Raw genomic sequence first — 25930 nt, forward strand, 5'->3', positions numbered from 1 at the left:
CTTAATGTGAATGCACAAATGTAACAAGAAATTTTCAATACTTATCGGTATCCCTAATAAAATGAATTTTATACAATATTTTGTATTTTTTACAATTCTAATACTATTGATGAATCTAACAACACAACTAAAACGGTCTGTTTCATCTTAATGTAATTAAAAAAAAAAATTAACCACACATAGGAAATGATTTAGACGATAAGAGAGGGATCGCTCGAGTGATCGAGTCCAACATTCCTTTCATATATTCTTATTTCAGTACATATATTCATATTTGTATTAGTGGTTGCACGAAGCGAGCACGAAGCATGCCGATTAAACCGTTATAACATGTGTAAATCACGTCAAGAAGAGGTAAACTAATAAACTTCATATATATAAATACATATATACATTTATGCGTATGTGTGTACATTATGCGAAAGAAAGAGAGAGAGAAAGAGATATAGATAGATAGATAGAGAGGAAAAGAAGAAGAAGAAGAAGAAGAAGAAGGTTGCCTCATCGCGTATAATAATCATCTTGCGTTTTATAACCGGTGTTAAAGGAAACAAAAAGAATTGAGAAAAGTAGGCGCACAAGTCAAGTCTTTCAATGTTTCTTCTTCTTATGTATACGATTAAAACGCAAAAGGGAAAATATATTCATCTATTTGCATGTATGTTAACACTTTACCGTTCCAATAATTTTCTATCCTAGTTTTTTTCAAATGAAAACTACTTTAGAATGGTGGTTAATTGAAAAATGCGTAAACGAAAATTTGATAAAACGAAAATTACAATTATTTCGTTTAACTCTTTGAGTTTGTAGTATAGACGCGTATATGCGTTTGGTAAAAGTTACAAACCTTATAATTCGATGCATATACGTGTTTGTTCATATTTATGTAAAATAATGTAATGTTTATATTAATTAAATTAAATTATATTCAGAGAAATAAAAACTTTAATTATTAAATAAATTTAATAATAATTTAATAATATAATAATACAATTATATAATTAAATTATTATTAAATTTATATTATATTATTATATAATATAAATATAATATATGTATATAATTATGAATATAAATATATAAAATAATATATTATATATTATATATTTAAATTATTATTATTAAATTATTATTATAGCCAATAATTAATGATTACAATTTCGTTAATAAATTTCTACAAAACATTTTAGTTTAAAGTATTCGACACTCAAAGGATTAATACTATTGTAGTCCTCCATTTTGGTTACTATACGTAAAATGATATTGAAATATTCGAATGGATAAAGGTTTCTCTCATGGTTGTACGAAACGAAGAGACCAAAGGTAAAAAGGGTTTCGAGTTAAACGACTGAAAGATATACTACGAGGCGCGTGCACGTGGCACGATACGGATAAGAAAAATAAAAATAAAAATAAGAAAAAGAAAAAGAAGAAGAAGAAGAAGAAGCTGAGAAAACGCGTCGTGCCGCGTTTTATATCTGCCGGTAACGTTCGCGGCATATTTTATACTCCGTTGACTTATGTTTAATTCAGCGGAACACCGTGGTTCCATACATCGCATACATACGTAGATAAAGACAGAAACAGGGAGATAGAGAGAAAGAGAGAGAGAGAGAGAGAAAATGCTGGAAGATTGAACGAAGATTGGCCAGGTCGAGAGAGCAACAACAACAACAAAAAGAAAGAAGAAGATCGGATTGAGAAACAGGTAAAAATTGAACGATACGAAATTTATATCAAAAACGATGTGTTAGAAATTTATCTGATATTTCTTCTTACGTGGAAAGAATTGAAAGAAGAAATAAAGATGATTATGATGTTTAACGATAGAGAAGAAAATCTTCAAAGAGGTGAACAAATAAAATCATTAGTGAAACTTGAAATTAATTACTAATATATTTTATATAATGTTGACAAAATACGTACACTCACATCGGAGTCTTATAGAAGAAAGAAGAGAAACACGAGATCATCTTATAGCTTAAGCAATTTCACGGTCACGTGATACTCACACACACACACACAGACATCTACGCACTCATCTCAATATTTACGTATTTGTACGTATTTTGGTACGTATCATCAATACATTACGTACTTGGTTTGAACTTGGTGAAATACAAAATCAATTTATCATATATTCTTACGAAGATTCTAATATTTACAATATATTACAACACAACAGGAAAAAGAAGAGAATACGCAATTTCTTTGAGTTAATTGATCATTGAAAATAATAAAATGGATCTCGAATAGATCGTATTGGAATATTTTTCAAGTAGTACAAGCAAATCACTGTAACGTCATTCTAAAGTTCGCCCACTTGGTCTCTCGATCCGTTTATGATTGTCAACTCGTCTGCTCTTAAATGAAACTTGTTCGCGTTATTCTCCATACATAAGATAGATTCGTAAATACAAATAGGAAAATATATCGATCGGATACTAGAAAATAATAGAAACATCGTCATTTCTCTCTTCCCACATATTCCCATAAAATCTACGATCATCTATTCTATACAAATTTGTAAAAATAATTTGAAAAAGAAAGGAAAAGTGATAAAAAGAAAAAACAAAAGAAAAGTAACAAGAAAATGAACGAATTTTAACCATTTGCACTCGAATGGCACCGAATTAACACCCGGTATATTCAAATGGTAACTCGAGCGGCGCCGATAGGGCGCCTGGTGGCTGATTTGAAGTCTTTTGTAACTCTATCTACTTATTTACGATATATGATAAGATATTTCTTTTAAGATATACTTAAAGATAATACTTGAAGGGTGGAAAAGGGATTGTAAGGTTTGCTCTGATCGTAATACGTTTGGAAGTAGGTGGGAAGTAACATATTATTGTGATACGTGTCCTGATAAACACCTAGGATGCATCTTGGCTATTGTTTTACGAAATATCATACAAAAATTAATTAATATAATATAATTGTATAATATATAGTTTAATATTTCTCGAATTTTGTTGTTTTTAATATAAAAATAAAAAAAATTGGCAAAATTGTATTATTTGTATACGTTTGTTTGTTCATAAATGACTTTAAAGTACATGTAAAATGTTTCCCTAATTTTTTCGAAATCGTCGTCGAATTTCTGGTTAGCGCAAACGAAAAAGGTCTCGAGTGCAAAGGGTTAATATTTACTCGTATAAAATGGTCGTAGAAAAAAAAAGAATTGATAACAACAAAAAAATGTATAAATGTGTAAGTATAAAATCTCACGCAAGAATTAGTATCTATGAGCGTAGGTAGATTGTACAATACGACAACTACTCACTTTCTTTTTGTAAAGAAAATCAAGAGGCATTTCCTAGACAAGAAAGTACTTTAACAAAAAAAAAAAGAAAAAGGTATAAGAGCAAAAAAAAAAGGAAAAGAAATAAAATGACAAAAAAAATTATTAGACTATTCGTCTCGCCTCCGCATTGGTCGTCGTCCGATCTGTTTGCAAGTAGAAAAGCCATTTACTTTTCCCCCCTCCCCACCCCCGATTGAAAAGAAGTATCATACCGAAGACATAACGCGTTCGCCATCTTTACATCTCGTAATATATCGAGCAAAACGATGCTTCGAAAAGGACGACGATAAAATTGAGAAACGGAAAGACGGAGACAGATATATATATATATATTGAATTCTCATAGGTGGTATTATTCGTGGTGTTTCGCCAGCAAATTATTACGATCGACCAACGTGACTTTAGGTGCGGCTGCAAGCCTATAATACTACTACACATATGTATTTACATTTCTATATATATATATATGAGAATTTTTTGAAACGATTGAACACGTAGGTGCGCTCCACATGCCACACGTTTCTCTCTTTCTTTCTCGATAGGATAAGAAACAATCGATAAAAGTGAAATCTTTAAGCAAAAAGGGACGAACGAACTTTCGATATCTTACATTTAAAGTTAATCGATCTTCTTCGATGGATCGATCGTTTATGATATTAAGGATCGATATTTTAACAAGAATTATATGTTATTAGAGGATCTATGTTATATGTGCTCTATCATTATCGATCGAATCTCTTCGTATTATTTGTGCGTACGATCATCCAATTGAAATGATTGGATAAAGAAATGAGAACGAATAGTTAATAATTATAGTCTTTTTTTCTCTTGGAACCCCTAATGGGTTGCATCTCTAGAGGGTCGAATTTATTTTTTAATAATAATAATAATTTTGAAACTAGTAGAGATCAATTTACATGATCAAATGTTTTCGAAGAAAAGCAAGTGACAGTAAGAATGAAGAGAGAAAAAAAACAATTGCGCGGAAGTCGTGACAAGGGATGTTGCGAAGATCAACGAGTATATATACACACACACACACAAATACATATAGTATATATATATATATTCATATATGCATAAGAAAGTAAAAGGCGAGATGGTGTAACTGTGTAGAATGAAGTCGACGACACGATGCAACGACACGATGCAAAGACACGATGCCACGAAGATTCTGCTCTTACTCCCCTTCTATTCGATGTGCCCAAGGTATTATAATGGATTCAAACTAAGGGTTTGTATTGAGATATCAGTATGTGCCTGGGCACCGGTAATGGCCTCTCCTTCTCAGAACCCAACTCTTCTGTATCCAGAGCAGATAGGATATATGTTTGCAAGTACTTCCCTTCTTTCTTTGCGAAGGGTAAAACCTTGATATGTAATATATATATATATATATATACTCGTATGTACCTTCCAATCGATCTTTTCTTTTTTTATATATATATATAGCTTTTATTTAATACCACATCAACAATCGAGAATTATTATTTAACCCCATAAGAAATAATTGTGGCTCAACGTAATACAACGTCGCTCGAGTTAACTTGAAACGTCCAACTTTAAGGGATTAATTTTCATTTGAATTTTTATCCTCCAAATGATTTCAAAAAAGTTCATTTTGTTTTTTGTTTATCAAACAATTAACTTAACGTTCATTTAATTATAATGAAAATTGTCTATAAAATATTTCACGTTATACAAAAGCAATAAATAATAAATTCCAATCACTTTCTATACCAACTCAAGATCGATTCATCGATCTCGCAATACTCGTTTCTTTCTCTTTTTTTTCTCTCTCTCTTTCTCTCTCTCTCTCTCTTTCTTTCCCAATGACTCACAGAAAACGTTTGATTAGCCAATCAAGATCTCTACATAACAACAAAATTTCATTACCTCTTCGAACACTGTGCTTACGTTAGCAGCAATCCGAATGATTTCGTCCTTCTTCTGACGTCATCGTTTTACTCATTTTTACACACATACAACCACATTATTCTGAATCAAAAGAAAGAGAGAGAGAGAGAAGTCTTTATATAAAGAAAAATAATATATTTATGTATAAGTATACTTGTATATAAGATGATATGTATATATAGCAATCGATATAGTAAACTGAATAAGAAGCTTCATTATCGTACTAAAGGATTTAATGAATTAAAAGCAACCTCGGTGGCACCTCCTATGGGGATTCGTATTGAGATATCAGTGCTTGCGACGCTGCTGGTAATGGTCCAGCCAGCCCTTTCTCTCTTTCTCTCTTTTATACATACACACAAGAGAGTTTCTCTTTCTCTCTCACTCTTCGTAACTTCTCGGAACCCGTTTGTGTATCCAGAGCAGACAAGACACGAGAACTATGGTGTACCACCCTTCTTCTCGCTTCTGATAGCCATACTTGTTGTTGTATACTCGATATATAGTACATGTTATACGCAATCCATCCATCCACCCACCCACTTGGATGCTAAGAAAATATATATATATATGTATAGGATAAAGGAATGAAAATATAAGAAAAAAAGAAAGAAAGAGAGAGTTAATGTTCTTACTGCAAACGCTTTCGAATAAATTGGATTAACCAGTTTGAAAAATCTTTCATCACTGAATGAGTGATTATTAAATGTGATTAAGGATTTATTTTATTGAACGAAGTTTCTCGAATTATTATTATACAGAAATAAATAAATTACTGATACCTCTTTATACACAATGAAATAATAATTGATTTTATGATCAATGTGCATGCGTATTTATTTGAGATAATTGAGATAAGGTGAGATCTTTTGTTTAGATTTTTGTATTAAAAGTTTCTCAGAAGCTTTCTTTCGATACGATTAAAAGTGTAAATCGTTTGGAGAGAGAGGGAGATGTGCATCGAGCCGTTGTCGAGCTGCATAAAAGAAGGAATGGGGGGTGGACGGGGGTAAGAAGTCGCGGAAAACGGTCACGAGCGACCGATCCAGTATCGTAAATCACTATCGACCTATTCTATTCAAATGAAACTCGATTTCTTTCTATGCTAAGCTCTACTCTCTCTCTCTCTCTCTCTCTCTCTCTCTCTCTCTCTCTTTTTCTTATTTTCTTTTTAACTTCACCCTTTTGAAAAAGAAAGAAGAAATTCTTGGATAGAAAAATAATATTTAATTGGATTATTTTAAAAGGATAAAAGAACAAAATATAATATTGAGTTGATAAATGAGTCATTGCGAATTTTGTTTTAAACTTAATTCAGTTTCTTTGATAGAAAATCAAAGAATATTATATATTTCAATATTATATTTAATATTGTATATATTAAAATAATATAATAATATATAATATTTAATTATTACATTTAAGTAATTAAATATAAATTTAATATATAAGATTTGTATAAATATGTAAATATAAATTTTATATATATAAAATACTAATAAAGTAATAATAAAATAATAATAAAAAAATAATAATAAAAATAATAGTAATTATAAAATAATATAAATTTATAATATATTTATATTAATAATATAAAATAATATAATATATAACATATAAATTTATTTTTGTTAAGTTTTTAAAATTAAAAATGATGTGAACCACGTCAGCGGTCGCGAATGTGTTAATAATATAATTTAATATATTTTATTATTATATTTTTATTATTATTATTATTATATTATATTAATAATTTAAAATATTTATATAATATATATTTATTAATAATAATATTATTTGTGTGCCACGGTTTCTTGTGTGGTGGCTAACAGTAGACATAGGTCTGACAAGGGTTAAAATCCGCAATCATTTAGTTACCAACCCAATATTATTCATATTTGATTATCAATAAATTATCTTAAACCAGACCCAGGAGCAAATTCCATAAGATTCTCGAATTACGTGAGTAAAAAAATAAATGTAAAAAAAAAAAAAAGAAGAAAAGAAAAGAAATAAGAAGGGTTCGATCGAAAAGTTGTCCATTAAAACGTGCGTAAAGGCTACTCCGTATGTAGGCAACCGCGGCCAGGAACAGCAATGAACTAACGGTAAAGCCACGTACCGAAGAAACTCGGTTGCTGCACGACTGCCTACGCTTACTAAGGTAAGTCTCACGACGTGTATATACGCACGCACGCACGCACGCACGTACGCACGTACGTAAGTACGCACGTATGCATGCATGCATTCATACAATACACGCAATATTTTCCTTCTTTCACCGACCGAACATATTTATCATATTTTTATTATACTTGACCTCTTGATCGAGATGAGAATAAGAAGAATAAAAAGAAAGAAAAAAAAGAAAAAGAAAATAGCAAATATGATTTTGAAAGATAATGCGAAACATGTTAGAATTGGTTATGTAATTTGTACAAAGTAACCTTTAGCAAAGGAATGAAATAATATCGGTACTCTTTCTATGATACTTTACAAACGTTTTCCATTATGAAAAGGGAATAATAAAAAACAGAGAGTTAGACGATAGTAATGACAGTGAATATCGTAATGGACGTTGTGTCTGTTTCCATTGTAACCTTTAGCGGTAATGTTGCATCTGGCTTTGGGAGGAGGAAGAATGCGAACGGAAAAAGGGAGACCAGCGGATTTGAGACAACGGCTTCTTAGTGTTACTAGTACATACACACATACATAAATTTCTTCTGTACAATCTATTAATAGAAAATTAAATAGAAATGAAAAAGGAAAGCATTTTATTCTATACAATTTTTCCGAAAATTATTGTACAAAAAAATGAATTTGAATGTATTATTATCTTTGTTAGTGAAAACTAATAATTGGATTTGCAAATTTAGTACAAACATTCTTATTCATTGACACGTGATATTTATTATATACTTTATTGAACAAACTCGAAAATGAGATACCTGAGTGAAATTCGAAATGAAAGAAAGAGAGTACCGGTAAGAGTAATTTACTTAAACCAATTTAACCATATTAACTCGAATATTCTCCTCGTTTCGTTATCCCTGATTATTCATGGTAATTACTTTCTTTAAAAAGACTCTTTCTCGTAATGTTGCACATGTTGCATACAAGTGTAGGACACCCTCTCTCTCTCTCTCTCTCTCCCTCTCTTATTCTTTCTTACTTTTTTTTTCTTTTCTGCATTTATCTCCATTTATATTACACGCTTATTTTGCCTCCGTTAACGTCACATTATTTTCAAGGTTAACGACAATATTCCTTTACTCCCGTCGAGATACCCTCTTTGCTATATGCTATCGAATTTTTTCAATGATTTTCAAAGAGAGAATGAGAGGGAGGGAAAAAAAATGTGAGATGAAAAGATCAAAGAGTATTTTCAATTTGATAAAAAAAGAAAGTATGCTTTTATAGTAAATATCAACTTTAACGTTTAATATTATCTTATATTACTTTTTATATATTATAAATATTATTTCAAAATATATTCTTCTTATTTCATTTACAAAATTAATCCTATTTTATTTGTATGCAGCACGTGTCGTCACGTTCGATTGAATTATATATTGGGGGTTGGCAAAAAAGTAATTTCGGTAGTAAATAAATATATATATATATATTATTTTATTATTATATTTTATTATTATATTTTATTATTATAATATTATATTTTATATAATAAAATAATATAAGTATTTTAATTTTAATATTTTGGCAAGAAAATAATATTTCAGAAACCGAAAACCAAAATGACTTTCTTGCCAACCCAATAGAATCACTTATAAGATTCTTAATTAGCGTAGTCGCGCAATATAAATTAAAAGATCGAATTAAATAATTAACTCGAGTTAGAAACGATGTTATTAAAAGATCTAAACATTAATTGGAACGCACCGGTGCATATGTACTGTTTTTCTATCTCTCTCCTTTTTTCTTTTCTTCATTCCTTCAAATATGCGTGTAAAACCAACAACATTCACGTGCATGCATTTGTATATATGTTAAATATGAAATTTGATTAATAAAATAAGCATATGATTTAACGCTAACATATATACATTTTTATTTATATTTTTATTTGAACATTACAGTTAATCCAATTGCAAAACGTCACAGAACGTTAAATCTAAAAGTTGCTTTGATTTCGTCGAGCATGTATGTTCAACGAGTTCGTGAAATTCAATTTTGCATGTTATTTATTAATAATGTTTTAAAAAAAGAACACTCTTCGAGATATCGAGATACGTATCATGTTAATCGATTAGATATGTTATTAGGTCGAGATAAATTTATGACTTTGTTCGAGTGTATTGATTCGATTTGATTAAAAAAATAAAAACAACAAAAAATAAAACACGTGCGATAGAAATAAATAGAAAGTTTTTAGATGTTATTATCGTTATACTTTTATACTCATTTTTCTATGTAAAATAACACATAGGTATGTTTCTTCTATTGTCATGAAACATATATATGTTTTAATTCAGAAGATAAATCATAAAATTGTAAACATTACAAAAAATAATGTTAAAATGATAATGTTGAATTCTCAAAGGTAGGGAGCGTGGAAACGGTACCTCGAGCGTGCTCGCACGATATCCTTCCTCCACCTCCTCTAACCACCTCCTTTACCTCCTCCCGATCCTCTAAACACTCGACACGATGTTACACGATAGAGTTCAATCAAATGTTTCAATACAAATTGATAAAAAAAAAAAGAATTCGTAGTCTTGTCTGCAGAGATTTAAAAAATGATCAAAATGTAGATGTACGCATTGACAGAGAGAGAATAAATATAATTTTGAAAGGAGAGTTACGATGATGACGATAACGATGACGATAAAGACGATCTCAGGATTGGAGAATAATCATAAAAATAGCTGCGTAATCCTGCGTAATGTTACGCACGGGTTCCTCTTTAAAAGAATGTTTCACAAGATGCTGCAAGATACACGCGAGACTCTCGATCAACCTTTTTTTACAAGTTGTTTGTATATGTACGATATACGTGTATATTGTACATAGGTGTTTTAATGAAACGACATTATTCAAGCATTACTATACCCCCTTTATCTTCTTTATAATAAATACACTCGAAACTTCATCTTTTTGACAAATTTATCCTTTAATATAGTATACAGTATATATTATTATAATTATTATATAATAATATAATAATAGTATATAGTATATATAGTATAATATTATATTATAATATTAATATATAATATTAATATATAATATTTAATGTATAGTATATATTAAATTTTATAGTATTTATAAATTTTATATAATATTATTTAATATTTTATATATATATACTTTTTTAAATATATAAATTTAATATATACTATATATTAAATTATATTATATAATAATATTAATATATTATAATTATTATATTATATATAATATTAATAATATATAATATTAATTATATATATGTGGGATTTGTGAAAAAAATTAGATCGCTGAGACCGCGGGGACTCGAACCACGGATCTTTCGCTTTCCCGGGTAAATCGAACCGATTATCTTCCGCTTTAACCAATTGAGCTATCAAAAGCTCTATAAACGTATACTAAAAATAATAATATATACTATATATTAAATTTTATATTATATATACTTATATACTCTATATATATATAGTATCTAAACATAAAAAATTTAAAAGTATAACTTAAAAAATATTTCTTTAATGAAATAATTAATATTAGGAATGTTTTTTTGAAATATGAAATAAAAGATGAAATGAAGAAGACGAAAAAGGCAATGGCGGTGTTTGTAACGACCTTACTTTCTCGTTACGATCTGAGAAATATCGCGAGGCGATCGACCTTTGTAAGTTCGCCTTTCGAAAATCGGTCTCGCCTTGTAGAAGCCACGGCCTCGCTCGATTTACTTACACTTGCGATCCTTTTCTATCTCCCTCTTCCTATCTCTAATTCTATCATTCTGACTCTCACTCTCTGTTTCTTTTGATTTGATATTTATTACAATAATATTTATTATCTACTTTCTCTTTTTCAATTTAAATCGAAAATAATACATTTATTGATTGATCACATTAACGATCTATAAATTCTAATTGAAATATTAATATCCGTTGATATTAGAATTCAATATATTTTCCTCTTTTTCTTAGAATCTTACGTCAGAATAATAGCTGTGGGTGGCCACGTGTTAGCAAAACGTATGATTAATGTCCCCGATTTCGGCATCAACGGTATAGCAATACCGTTTCTACTCAAGATATATAGATCGTATAGATCGTATAAATCGTTCGCCGAGAACCCGCAACTTCTTGCCAATGGAAAAAGGAGAGATAAAGATGTTGACAGATAAATAGAAAGAAAGAAAAGAGATAGGCATATGTCCAAATAGAGAGAAACTGGGAGACGACAGACGTTTTTGTACAAACTGAGAGAAAGAGAAAGATAGGAAGGAGAGAAAGAATATTTTCTTCTTTTCAAAAGAAATATATAAGTTAAAAGTTATAAAACGAGTTAAAACAAGTCTGGTTGCAATTACTAAGAGAGCTGCTATCCTCGGACCAGGAACGAACAACCAACCACGCCCTCGCTAATGTGAGATCGGGACAGGATTTCGAATTGGTTCTGCAAGGACGTCAACTGTACATACAATGCCCTGCCACAAAGACCAATCTCTCTATCTCTCTTCGTCCTATATTGTAGATTTTACACTTTGTTTACCTTACCCTGACTGACCACCACCATCATCATCACCACCCTATTAATTTCCAACAAACACGATTGTTTACGTACAATTAAAGTGTACGAAAAAGTTAGATACACTTTTGTCAAGTTCAATCAAATTCTTATAATCTGATTTGTTAAGATAAATGATACGTAAATTGAAATTATAGTCTCGATAGAAAATAATGAGTATAATATAATAAGAGAGACAGAGAAAACGAGTGTGTTAATTAAAGTCGTAAAAAAAGATATCGATTACTAACGATCGAAATAAATACACGGTTATTATAATTAAATGATACTTTCAATATATTAAACATTTATAGATATAAGTATACATATATATACTAATGTAAAGAGAGATATGTGAAACATTTTCAAAATCATTGGAATTCAAATAGGAAAAGGAATTCGTACATTTACGATCCTTTATCCGATATTAAAAAGCTTTGTCCAACTGTGAACAAATCTGTTCTCTCCCTCGCTCATTTTTTTTTTTTTTTTTTATTCAAACGGTCCATGAAAATACTAGCGATGGTTACAGAAGGTAAAACTCATAAAGCGGATTTTCTGTCGTAAATAATTCAAGAAGATCAGAGAATCCTGTGACTTTACGATCAACGATAAAAAATATTTCTCTTTCTCTGTCGCTCTTGTTGGCCACTCAAAAATTGTTGGAAAAAAAAAATTTTTGATAAAAAATCGAGCAATTTGGAATTTTTGTTGAAATTGATCAAAATAATTAATGAAATACAATGAGAGTAATGATATAGATGGATAAATTTCGATAAATCGATGTTTAGATCGATCACAAGGAGCACAACGAGTTTACGTATTTACCGCAAAAATTTTCCATCACGTAGCAGACGAGTGAATTTCTCGGCACTCTCTTATACTCGTCGTCTTATAAACACACATCGAAAAGACTTAGTTGTAGTAGATTCGAAAGTTAGCCTTCCGTACGGTGAATACAACTTGCCGGTTCTTGTATCTTTTTACTACGACAGGGACGTATCTATTTCGATATCTGCATTTCTTCTATTTCCTTTAATATATTTATCAATAAACTGAACATTCTTAAATTATTCTTTTCAATGTGCTACTGTTTTTTTTTTTTTTTTTTTTTTTTTTTTTTGAATAATGTGAGCTACCAAGAACATATTTGAATTCTAAAACACGTCAAAAATGTGAGAAATTTGATCAAATTCTTCCATGATCTTTCACTAAATTATCTAGTCATTCTCGTTGACTAATTATTCATTTTCTTAATGACAATTATATTCTGTTCATTCGAGCATAGAAAGAAAGAGAGAGAGTTGAAACAAGAATCAGCGTATTAATGTCGTCTTTATCGTCTTACATTAGTAAAAATAACTGTATAAACTCCGAGTGGCCACTCGTCATCGTTTGTCGCACTTTAATTTCAACAAAACAGGTTCTCTTCCTTTATAAGAGGGATCAAACAACCACGAAAAATAGACGAAGAAAGAAGTTTGATTAATTTGTGAGAGCCACCGTTAGAATAATAATCTTAATCCCTTGATCTTGATCTCTCGATCTAGATCTTTTACTATGAATATTATTTCATTCGTATCACTAGAAATTTATAAATTAATGTATATTTACATTTATTATTAATTAATTGTATTATATTAATGATATTATTTTAAATAAGTATATAATATCTTTCACGATAAATTGCAAGCAACATTAATACGATTAGATTGTTCTATATTTTGCAATTTGTTTTATATCTATCTTCTCGTGACTTTATTTTTATATTACGAAATTGATATGCATTTTTAATTAATACAGAATTTTTATCATACGTATATGTATTATATTTTCAAATAAAAAAAAAATGTATATATATATATATATATATATATGAAAGAGGTCACTTTCTTAATAATCAAATCGCATTATATGCACATATCACTTACTGCCAAATATCTATAATGTTTGTTATGAAAAAGAAAAAAAAAACCCCCCCAAAAAATAATAAGCTGAATAAATATGATTAATTGTAACGAAAAAATTTCCATACAAAACAAAAAAACAAAAAAGAACGATTCTATTAGTAGATTTCTAATCGTTATCGTAACGGTATCAACAAGTCAATTTTAAAGTTGAATTTAATTTAATCGTCCGATCGCGTCCGAGTTCCTAAGCATTCTCCGCCAATTTGAAATTCTTCGCACCGACAAACAACGCAATTCGTCCCGTTAACTTCTTTATACGCTGACGCTTTTGCTCATTATCATCGGATCGACGGTCTTAGAAAAGCGTTTCACTCGAAAACACCTTAACGTTACGCGTAGATTCTTTCTAAAGTGGCTCATAAGTGAGATTAGTTTCAATGTGTTCAACTGTAAATGAATTTCAAAACATCTAACTGTTGAAACTCGTTAATTAACTCGTTAAAAGACATATAATTGATTACAATTTGAACAATTAAACTATTATATTTTAATTAACGATAAAATTTACATTAAAAATAGTATCATGTCGAATAAGATGCGATAACCTATTTGAATTTGCCGCCAGCGCCAATTTCCCTCCCATTCGTGATCGAATTCAAAACTATTTGCAAACCTTACGAATTACAATCGCAAATGTCAAAGATTAAACATATACAATGTCGTAGGAATGAATTGAATTTTTGTTAAAGATATATAAGCTTATAATATAATGAATAATAAAATTAAGAAATACATTAATAAATAATACTGACTGTTTCAACCATATCGAAGCCTCTTCCGTATACCATCTCGTCGAGTCGGGCGATCCTTCGGTACGGTTTAATCTCAAAATCTTGTTCTCCCTTTCGTTTTCTAACAACAATACACTCTCGTAATAAAAAAAAAAAAATATAATAATTTCTATTAAAATCTAATTACTAAAAATAGGTCGATCTCTCCTCGAAGGAGACACCGACGATTTGTTTAAAGAAAAACAAAACACGATTGTCGTTTGTTTTCACTACGTCTATTATTATTTTTATCTCTTTCACATAAAAAGTTATATTCTATGTCGTTTATTGTTATTATTATTATTATTATTATTATTATTATTATTATTATTAATATTATTATTATTATTATTATTATTATTTAATACACTCGATGTCGAACTGTGTTGTAAACTATTAATTAATTAATAATTAAAATTAATCGGAGCATTCTAAATCCAGCGTATTTCCGTCCGACCGACCGACCGACCGACCGACTCGTAACTGCGAAGCGGGATCATACGAGACGTTCAAACTTCCTACTGACTCCTTCTCTCGTGCGCGGAATCTACCGAACTCTAACGATCTCAACCGAACCAAGCGACCTACTGAACTTATGCTCGCGCATGCGCATTTAAACAGATCAAACCTTTCGAAAAAAAGGCGCTACAAGATTCGAACCACTTCAACTTATACATATATTACATTAATACTTATGTTTTCCTTTATTTTTATCATTATTATTTTTACTCTATTATAAAATTATTATATATTACTTTATTAACAAATTATTAATCATAAATATATATTGTGCAATTTCAAAATGAATGCTCTTTCTATTAAGTTCTATCTATGTATTAGATTTTATGTTTATTTAATGCTGCAAACAAATTTATTACTTGCTAAAGCAACTAATCTTCATTTTTATTTATTACTTTCTTTTATATTTCCTGTGAAAAAATATTGTCATTTTATGCCATTATGTATTATAAAAACTATGCAAGAAAATTTTGAACTTCGCGGTCTTGAAGGTAGATTATCGCGGTGGCCATTTTCGATTTTCGCGGGAATTATTCAAAATGCGTTCATTCGATATAGAAACTTGTTAAAGGGATATAGTACGCTCACGAAGGTCGACCGCATTTTTTTCATTTCTTTTTTATATCTAATACTACTTCGTAGAAAAAAAGTTGAATAACTATAAATCACCATTAACACTACTGTAAATCAATTTACCTAGCAGGACGGTACGTCGTAAAACAATCGTGTGGAGATCGTGATAGGATCGAGTGCAAAAAAGACGAAGTAGATCGTCTGAATTGTATACACGAAAGAGAAAGAGAAAGAGAGAGAGATAAGTGACAATCTTATTATTAGAAAAAGAAATTAGATAAAAAAAATAAAAGTGAAATGAAAACAAATAAAACCCGAGGGAATATTTTATTGAGAAGAAAGTTATGCGAGAAGAAATGAAAAGAAAAAGAAAATGGACAAAACAGAGCTTAGCAAAAGGCAGCCTTGATCGATACAAGTAAAATATCTTTTCTCGTGTAACTCGCGTTTTACTCCTTGGAAACGCACTTTAACAACGATTCGCGCGAGAGAGCACGCAGGTATTCGCGTGGGCGAATAGTTCGCGATTAGATCCGCGACAAGCTTCTCGCGAGGGCCGAACGAAAGCAACGACCAAGCAAGAGAAGGAGGATGAGGGACGAAGAAATGGACACAATAGCCCTTTGTGAGTTATGGCGGTGAACAACGGTGGCGCCGTTAGATATTGTGAAATGAATTCCAGGCCGGATACGCGTTCGAAACAGTGACGTCAATCTTTTCCCTTCAAAATATCCCATGAAAATTGTCCTTGAAAAAAAAAAAACAAATCTTCTCCTTATAGATACCATCCACTTTTTTTTTTTTTTATTTCTAAATGGTTTATCATTATTTTTTTTTTTCCTATTTAAATACATATGAAAGACAATAAAGATAATAAATTACTCACGGGAATATAGTGTTGTGGTTTTTAAAGGAAAAAAAAAATCGAAGGAGATAATGAAAAGATTAAAATAGAAAGAAAAAAAAACAATAAAGATATTAAATTTGGTTCGTCGATCGATCGATCGATCGATCGATCGGACCGTATCGATCGGGGATTTTGATCTAAACTATTCAAGATATTTATTTATCAGATGGTGGCTAGATATTTTTTGTGTTATTCCGTTGTTCAATTATTATTTTCCCTGTTCCTTCGTATAAGGACACTTACGTAAGACTCATTTAAAATTCCCCTTACGTAATATGTATAATCGATCGATCGGTTTTGCACACGACGTCGCTTGTCACGACGATCCAGACAAACGTGTTCCATGGATATCTATGTAGATCGAGTTTAGATCCTTCCAGTTCTTCTTCTTCTTCCATCTCTTCCGCGATCTTTTCATGAAGAAATTTGACTCCAACTTTTGAGTGTCAATTTCAATTGAAATATTTTCCCCCTCCACCCCCTATCTATCTTACGTAAACTCGTTACACGTTTATTATACGTTAAACAATTATAATTAGGAACGTAAATTAAACTAAATATATCAATCCATCTATCATCCTATCTATCTATCTACCTATCTATCTATTTATCTATTTCTTTTCAATGGACTAAAGTAACATAATAATAGGTGGATTTAATAATCATCCATTTTCAATCGATAACGTTCACGGCCTATCGACTATGTACCAGTTCACTAGGTAGTTTACCCGCTTCATGATCGGTCATGGTTGGATCGGTCTTTCCTCGTTGCGAAAGTCCACATCCGGCTAACAAATTAATCGTCGTCGTTGGTCTAATACAAAAATAAACTGACGCACATCGAGGATTATCGTGCTCCTTTTCCTTTATTAACTTGCATGGAAAAGAAGGGCAAAAAAAATTCAAAGAAAAATGGGATATGAAAAAGAAAAAAAAAATTAACTAATAACACACCTAACACGCGTAAAAGAACAAAAACAAACTCCACGAAGATTATGTCACGTCAGAGCTGTGCACACATTTATTTAAATAATAAACTTAGTTAATTATTTCGACATATCTTATAATAATAATAGTAATAATAATAATAATAATTGAAAGATCCTTTAGACAATCGTGGGACTAATGAGAATATTTTTTGGACAATGTAATTAAAAAAATATAAAAGAAAAATGAAAAAAAAAGAAAGAAAGAAAAAAAATGTAGAGCGGATATGCGAACGTGGCTCTTGCGTCAATGAAACGGAAACTGCGAAAAGAAAGAGGATAGAAAACATTAGGATGAAGGGTCTTTCTCTCTCTTTCTTATGATCTGTCTATATGTCTATCTTTTTCTTTCCCAAATGAATCTTGTGAGAAACGCCGGTAGAAATAAAAGTGCTTTTCGTTCCCCGATGCTGACGTTCATAGCCATCCGGACCGTTCGCATTAACGTCTTTGCGCTGTGAGAAAGCTCGAAGAAAGAGACAAAAAAAGAGAGAGGGATAAAGAATAAAAAAAAAGAGTGAGAGATGAATTTACGTCGTGAGGTTAAAGAAACGTGTCCTTAACGTCACGTGCGAACTTACTCTTTACGTAATACTTTTTTTTTTCCTTTTTTTTTTTTTGCTAACATTGTCGAAGGTTCGTCGATCGTAATTAAATTATGATTATGAATCATTTTATTAATCGTAACGAGTCCCGTAATATTCTTAAATAAAAATGCATATATATATATACTTTTATATATGACGAAGTTCGCAATTCGATAAATCATCGGTAAGATGAAAGGAAAAAAAAAGGGTACGATGCACCTCTTCGTACTCCCTCGTAGTACTCCCTCGTTTCCTTTTTGCGTAGGACCCTAGTAAGTATAAGGAAAAAAAAAAAGAAAAAACAAACAGACAAAAAGATGGTCTTTTTCATCGTCGATGAAACATTATCTCTCGTCGAATGGAGTAATAATTGTCCACTGGAAGGAAATTCTCTTTCTCTCTTACTCTTAGTCCCGTAGATATCCCATTGTTCGAGGGATCTTCGCTCGAGATACCAAAGATTTTTCATCGTCGTTGCATCTTCGTAACGTTCGCGTATTGCGACTACCCTGTGCTGTATATATCTCGCGAAAGGTCCATGGTGAACATCTTTAAGTACCCTTCACACCTGAAACTTTTCTATTTTGTCTTGAAAAGAAAACAAAAAATAATGATACAAAGTAAATTCTAGAAAAATAAGAAACAATAGTGGAGGAAAAGGATTGAAATTGATTATATTATTGAATCAGGTTCATTAAGCTTCAAAATTAATCGTCGAAGAAACTATTATAATCTGTATTGATTATGCAAAGAAGAAACTCTTAGGTACGCGTACGTTTAGGTATTATAATTTAATCGCGACGATATTTTCCCCGTCGGCGAGTTGTTACAAAGTTGCATCTTACGCAGCAGGAGGGATGATGCTGCAGCCTTCCCTCCCTCACCAAGGATTTATTTCCCCTTCCTTTGATTTATAACATCGATTTCAATTTTTCACGGCCGTCATCGCTCGATTCGCGCGACGAATATCCCTATCCTAACTTTGTAATTTCAACATTCAACATTGTGTATAGAATATATATCTATAATCTTATAGCCCCATGTGTATGTATAAAAGGAAAAAGTATATTAATTTATTTCAATATTAATTATTATCAAATGCAAATAGATAATTGAAAAATTGAATGAAATATTTTTACGATTATTTTATTTCTTTTTAAAACACTCTAATAGCACAAAATATTGAAAATTATTGAATACACGAGTATTTAATATTATACAGACATTGAATCTCTTTTTAATATTAAATACACATGTATTTAATATTTTTCAATATTTTCTGCTACTAAGAGCACTGTGTATAAATTCACGTTTAAAGAAACAACCAATACAAAATAAACTATAGGTTTTATTATTATATACTTGTTTAGCTATATAGGAAAGGAAGAAGAAGAAGAAGAAGAAGAAGAAAAAAATAATTAAATGTGATTGAAACAAAAGGCTAAAGATACGAAGATAATGAAAAGGGTTAAATCATTAGATATAGGCGCGAATGGGTAAGATCATTTGATGGTTCGAGCGAGGAGAAACGACTCGTAATTAGAATTGAAACGATAATACCAGCTATTATCTGGCCAGCACATGCACGATACTAAACGATTCGTATAGCTAGTGCAGTTTGTAAAAGGTTACGACACTCCACGTTCGCAATTCGTATCGTAACCTTTGCCGAGGTTCTGTCGCAACCTTTTACAATACATTCTATCTCTATCTTTCTTTTCCTTCTTTCATTCTTTCTTTCTTTCTTTCACGTATAAACTCGTCGTCGCATTGCGTTTATCGTTACAAATTAATACTTCCCTGTAAAAGCATGAAATTTTTTTCTAGACATGTATGCTTGATTTATAAATCATATTGCTATTGTATTTCATCTTCTTTCTTTCTCACACTTTTTCTATCATACAATATTTCATTTCTTTCTCTTTGACTAATGAAGATCTAAGAAGTAAGAGAAGACGTTGGGTTATAGTGAATGGTACAACCTCGAACGTTTGATCACGATATTACATCGTGATAAGTTATACGTACACAGTTACGTATGTATTTAAACGTAGAATCATAGAATTACATGCAATTTAATAGCAATGACCATAAAAAATATTGAAAACGCGTATTATCGATAAAGAAAGAAAGAAAAAAAAAAGAAAAAGAAAAGAAAAAAGACCTTTATAATACCTTCTCAATCGTTGTGAGACGATCTTAAGGTAGATCACTGCTTATTGAGAAGAAAGAAAAGAAGATAGGGCCACCTCCTCTCTTCAGGGTGCTCTTACCGTGCGTAAATATAGGGCACACTACGTAGCGAGTGCACCGTGGAGGGTGACCCCGATGACCCCATGGTACCCGAAGCCAACCAGAGCCCAACGGGAGAAGGACGAGTAGGGAGAAAACGAAGGAAGGAACAAGTCGCCGTGCTAGCCACACAACCAATGAAAAAGGTACACCATAGATGGAGAAAGAAAGAAAGAAAGAAAGAAAGAAAGAAAGAAAGAGGGAGAGATAGAATGGGAGGGACGAAGAAAGAAAATGCGAAAGCTGTAGAAGCAGAAAAAGAACGAACGAACGAACGAACGAACGAAGAGAAAAAGGGACAGTGAGTGTTGAAGGGGCAAGAGGGAAGAAAGATGGAGAATGTTAAAGGGTGAAGGAAGAGGAGAGAGAAGAGACGCTAAAGAGACGTACGTTCCCACACGAACCCCCCAAGATGCGTCCCAGCATGGTCGAGCCTGGACCCCCGATGCCCAGAAGCTGATAAAAACAGCTACAAAACTGCCTACCGGTGTTTTCTGCCTTTTGCTCCTGCATTACTCCCTCCCCCGTATACCCTACCTCCTCCTCCTCCTCCTCCACCTTTTACTTCTTCTTCTTCTTCTGCTTCTTCTTCGTCTTCAAACAGCACCCTTCTTTCTTCTTTCTTCTTTCTTTTACTGCTTCTTCTTCGGCACCTCCTTCTTAGTTTTCTTACTTTTTCCTCGTGGATCCCTCTTCTCGCCTTTACATCTTCTGGATTGGAAAGAAAGTTGATACCTTCTTGGAGTTTCTATCTTGATAATCTTTTTCTTCAATTATTATCTAGAAATGATTTCTACCTGGTACTGTTGGTGTTTCATTTAAACACAGATTATCGTATAATTCATAAATAAAATTAAAGTAATGTAAAATTGTGAATAAATTTGATCGATTTGAAATATATTATTTAAATATTATATATTATATATTATTATATTTTATTATTTAAATACAAATTTAAATAATATTTAAACTTATATTATATATATTTATATTTATATATTTATATATTGAATACATGCAAAAATTATTGTTTTATCGATTTATCACACTAATCAGAAATTTAAAATTTTGTTTTTACTCGACATTTCCAAATTATCTGTAATACAATTCTAAATAAATTCAGCACAATAATAACAAGTGGTCTATTGTTTATCTATAAAACAATGATATTATACAAATTATAAAAATCTGTTTATCCTAAACAACATATAATTGCAACATTAATATTTCAAAATATAAATCTTGTTATTTTTTATCCTTCCTTTAACGATACAAGTTTGAAGCAACCAATTTCACAATTTCATTATTTTGGCCGGTACTCAATATTAGAAACAGAAAGAAATATATCGGCTGTGAATGTGTTAATAATTTACAAAAGATATTTTATAATTACTAGATAATTTACGCAATTTCTTTTCAAGTAATTATTCATCAATCATCGACGATGAATCGAATGAGTTGTCTATCTCTCTCTTGTTCTTTCTGAATCATAGAAAATAATCTATCGTTTATCGTCTATCACGAGTAGTCACGTTCTGTCATCTCCAGAATAGTTAGACGTAGACGAAGACGAAGACGAAAAGGGAAAAAAGGAAAAGGACGACAAGGAGGAGAACTCCTTCGACATTCCCACGGTAGATCGATGTCGCAATCTCCAGTATGCGAGGGATTATGTTAGAAAGAGAGATGGAAACACAGATAGAGACATTGGATTACTTACTCTTGCTTGGAACGATCGTTCGTTCGATCGGTCGATCGGTTGCTCGATAGATCGATACCTATACCTTCTATTTCTCTATAGAGAAATTCCAAGTGGAAATCGATTTTCGATTTGATCGATAATAACAATATAATAACGCAACAACTTTGTTTTACCTTTGGTTTTTCATTTCTTTTCCTATAAACAATCTAATCATAGAAAAGTGATTTCTAATAATAAATTTTCGAGAGAGTAAAATCGATTCGATTGAGTAAAAATTGATCTTCTTTCTCTTCCTATAGTCAACCAAAAAAAAAAAATCAAATTACAATTAACCCATTGACTGCCAACTACGAGATATCTCGTAGGGTGTGCTGCAATTTTAGATTAACATATTCGTGGCCGATATATTTTTTTTTCGTTTCTAATACTGAGTACCGGTAAAATTAATGAAATTTTGAAAAAACAATAATTTTTACATTTAAATTTATATTTAAATAATAAAATATAATAATATATATAATAAAATAGAAATTATTTGAATATTATATTTAAATATTATATTTAATATTATATATATATATTAAAATATAATATAATAATATATAATATAAATTTAATATATAAAATATTAATAAAGTAATTATAAAATAATATAAATTTATTTTTATTAAATTTTTTAAAATGACATGAATCACGTCAGAGGCAACCAGAAATAGAACTTGAAAAGACGTAAATTCACGTCATCGGTCGCGAATGTGTTAATTACAAATGGTTATTTGCGTTAAGAATTATTAAAAATTTTCAATAAAATATATTTATATACGATGTAAAAAACATAAATTATCAATTATTATAAATACCATTACAATATTATATAATTAATTTATTTTTCCAAATTTAAGACAAAACGCTCTAAATATGTCTACCAATCAATGGATTAAATTTACGAATTTACAAGAAATACCAATTCAAGTATATTCAAGAAGAATATACCTATTTACATTTACAATGATAAAGAAAGAGGTAGAAAATGTTAAGTAGATGCGACACATGCAATTTGCCTTTTCTAACGTAGTAAGGGGTTAAAGTAATGGGTTCTTGTCTATAGTTTTCCTATCCTTACTTCTGTTGCCAAGGTATCATCTATCTATCTCTCTCTCTCTCTCTCTCTCTCTCTCTCTCTCTCTCTCTCTCTTCATCTCTAACTTTCTTAGTTTCAAAGGTATCTACCTTTATTACACAGCCACCCTCGTAGAATTTCTGTACGTAGTCTATTATTATTAAAGCCAGCCAGGCATACTCTAAGAACGTTAACGTACCCTCAACCTAACTTGGCGGTCTTTGATAAACAATTCAACCTTCTTCCATCGTGTGCCATTATAACGCTGAAAACGCTTTTATCGAGAGTCTTGCAAATAATAGCACTCTGTGATACAGCCACCGATATTATAAAGAGTCAAACAGAGATAATGAATGAGAAAGATAGACAGAGATGAAAGATGAAAGAAGAAGAAGAAGAAACAATCTATCGGTTAGCGTAGCATTCCTTTATCATACTTATTATATTCACGTGAAAGTATTTCTTATTCTTAGTTAGATTATAGATTAAAGTTTTTTGTCAGAAATCATTTCTATTCGTGTAAAAATTCTATCTACAGAATTGGTCAAAAGTTATGATTATGATGATGATGATGATGATGATTCGTATACTATGTGCTCATTTATTTAGTGATGTCAGCAGATTGACATGTATGACACCTCTCATATGAAGAAATACGTTTTAATTACTCGACTCCATATATTCCCGATGGTGTTAACGATTAAGAGAGAGAGAGAGAGAGAGAGAACAACAAAAATATAAGAAAAATATGTATTCTATGTTTGAATTCTCAACGTTGTGTCATTAAGTTTGCCTGAAAAGGCTAAAGAATCTTTTTACTTGGACGACTAGGCTCGTTAAAACAAAACAAGGATGGATAAACGTATATATTCTTGAATCCGATGCATCATTGGAAAAAAAAAAAGAAGAAAATAAAAAATAAAAAAAAAGGATGAAAATGTTTAATTAATTCAACGATTGTTTGTCTCTGCACCTCTCTGTCTCATCTTTTTTCTGATATATTTGCTGATGAGGTTAAAGAATCTTTGAATGATAGAATATAAATAAATATCTTACAGTGTGTGTTGGGAAAAACCCAAGACTACTACTTCTCGATTTTCCAATCTTCTCGATCTTTCCAACTATACGTCTCAATCGAAGAATCGATTGTTCGAAACGTGATCGTGACTCGACGATTTACCACAAACAACGATAATATTGTCTATAACTTACTTGACTCATTCATTGTTTATTCCAACAATAAATATATATATATATATATTGACTGTAAACGTTTCGAATCGGTTCTTAAAACTAAAAGGAACAAAATCAAAGATCCTATACTCTCGTAAAACAATTCCTTGCTAATTATCCATAAAAAAAAAATCCCCTAAATATTTGTGTACGCATGGTGGTTGTTGTCCAAGAAGAAGAAGAATCTTTTTATCATTCCTTCCTTTCCTTCCTTCTGTTTTGTTGTAACGAATACTAAGGACTACGACAACTACTACTACGACTAAGACTACGTTTGCCTTCCGTTGTAGGACCGGTTGCCCTCCGTTAATTTATTTAAATTGCTCTGAGTTCCTCTCCTCTCCAGAGTGGCATGTGGCTGCTCGCCGACTCACAGAAACGATTCGATTCGCTATTGTCGGTAAAGCTCTTGTTATTTATCGGTGCGAAACGTTCCGTTCGTTTCAGGGATTTTCGTTAGAACGAAGAGAACGGCAAACGTGGAACGCGTACAACGCCACTTGGATACTTCAATTTATTGCTATTTCTCAAGGCTACTTTCAATATATATATATATATATATGAAAACCTATATTTATACACAGGTATATTCATATATATATAGGGTGGAGTATTTCAAACGTGTGATTGTAAAGCTAAAGTCTTATATAAACGAATAAGATGACCATGAAATGAATCGTCTCTATCAACGTGTTTCTACCTCTCTTTTTCTTTTTCAAAAATTCTTGTTTCTTCTTTCTATACAAAAGTGTATGATGTTACATGAAAATTGAATAAGATTTGTGGGACACTTTATCGATTGATTTTTTTTTTTTTTTTTTTTTATAAAATGATTGTGAATAAATTCTGTGACAAAAGGGATATTCATTTTATCTGTGCTAAAATCTTATCAAAGTGTGTATATAAAGGACAGATTAAAAAAAAAAGATGATAGTGTTGATTATTCATTAAAAAATGAGTATTGCTAGTATTTAATAACAAATGACTATAAAAGATAGTTATCTATAGATGTAGCGTAATAACTATCTATGAGAATCGATACGATCCTCTGGTATCATTGATTTCTCTATTAATCATTCGTTCGAACTTACGTTAGTTTCCTACAAAGATACGAAATATGTATTGCATCTCGTGATTATAAATACTTCGACGATTATAAAGTATCGTTTTGAAAACTATTAATTATTTCTGTCAGTTCAGCAACACGTAGTGGGAGAGAAAGGTCTCTCATCTCTAACTGATCTTCTTCTTCTTCTACTACTTCTTCTTCTTCTACTACTTCTTCTTCTTCATCATCATCTTTTTCTTT

The 25930-nt window shown here is 30.8% G+C and overlaps 1 protein-coding gene across 1 annotated transcript in view; it reads right to left on the reverse strand.

Moving 5' to 3' along the window:
- The window catches only part of Ets98B (DNA-binding protein Ets98B), a 34240-nt gene extending 19075 nt beyond the window's left edge, over positions 1-15165 (reverse strand). Inside the window, exon 1 of the mRNA XM_015330605.2 lies at positions 14685-15165. Coding sequence (XP_015186091.1) covers positions 14685-14720 — 36 coding nt within the window. The 5' untranslated portion in view covers positions 14721-15165. The remainder of the gene's footprint in view (positions 1-14684) is intronic.
- Positions 15166-25930: the final 10765 nt, after the last annotated feature.

This window comes from Polistes dominula, unplaced genomic scaffold (assembly GCF_049000335.1).
Source record: "Polistes dominula isolate Pdom_NZ unplaced genomic scaffold, Pdom_raw_medaka contig_11, whole genome shotgun sequence".
NCBI lineage: Eukaryota > Metazoa > Arthropoda > Insecta > Hymenoptera > Vespidae > Polistes > Polistes dominula.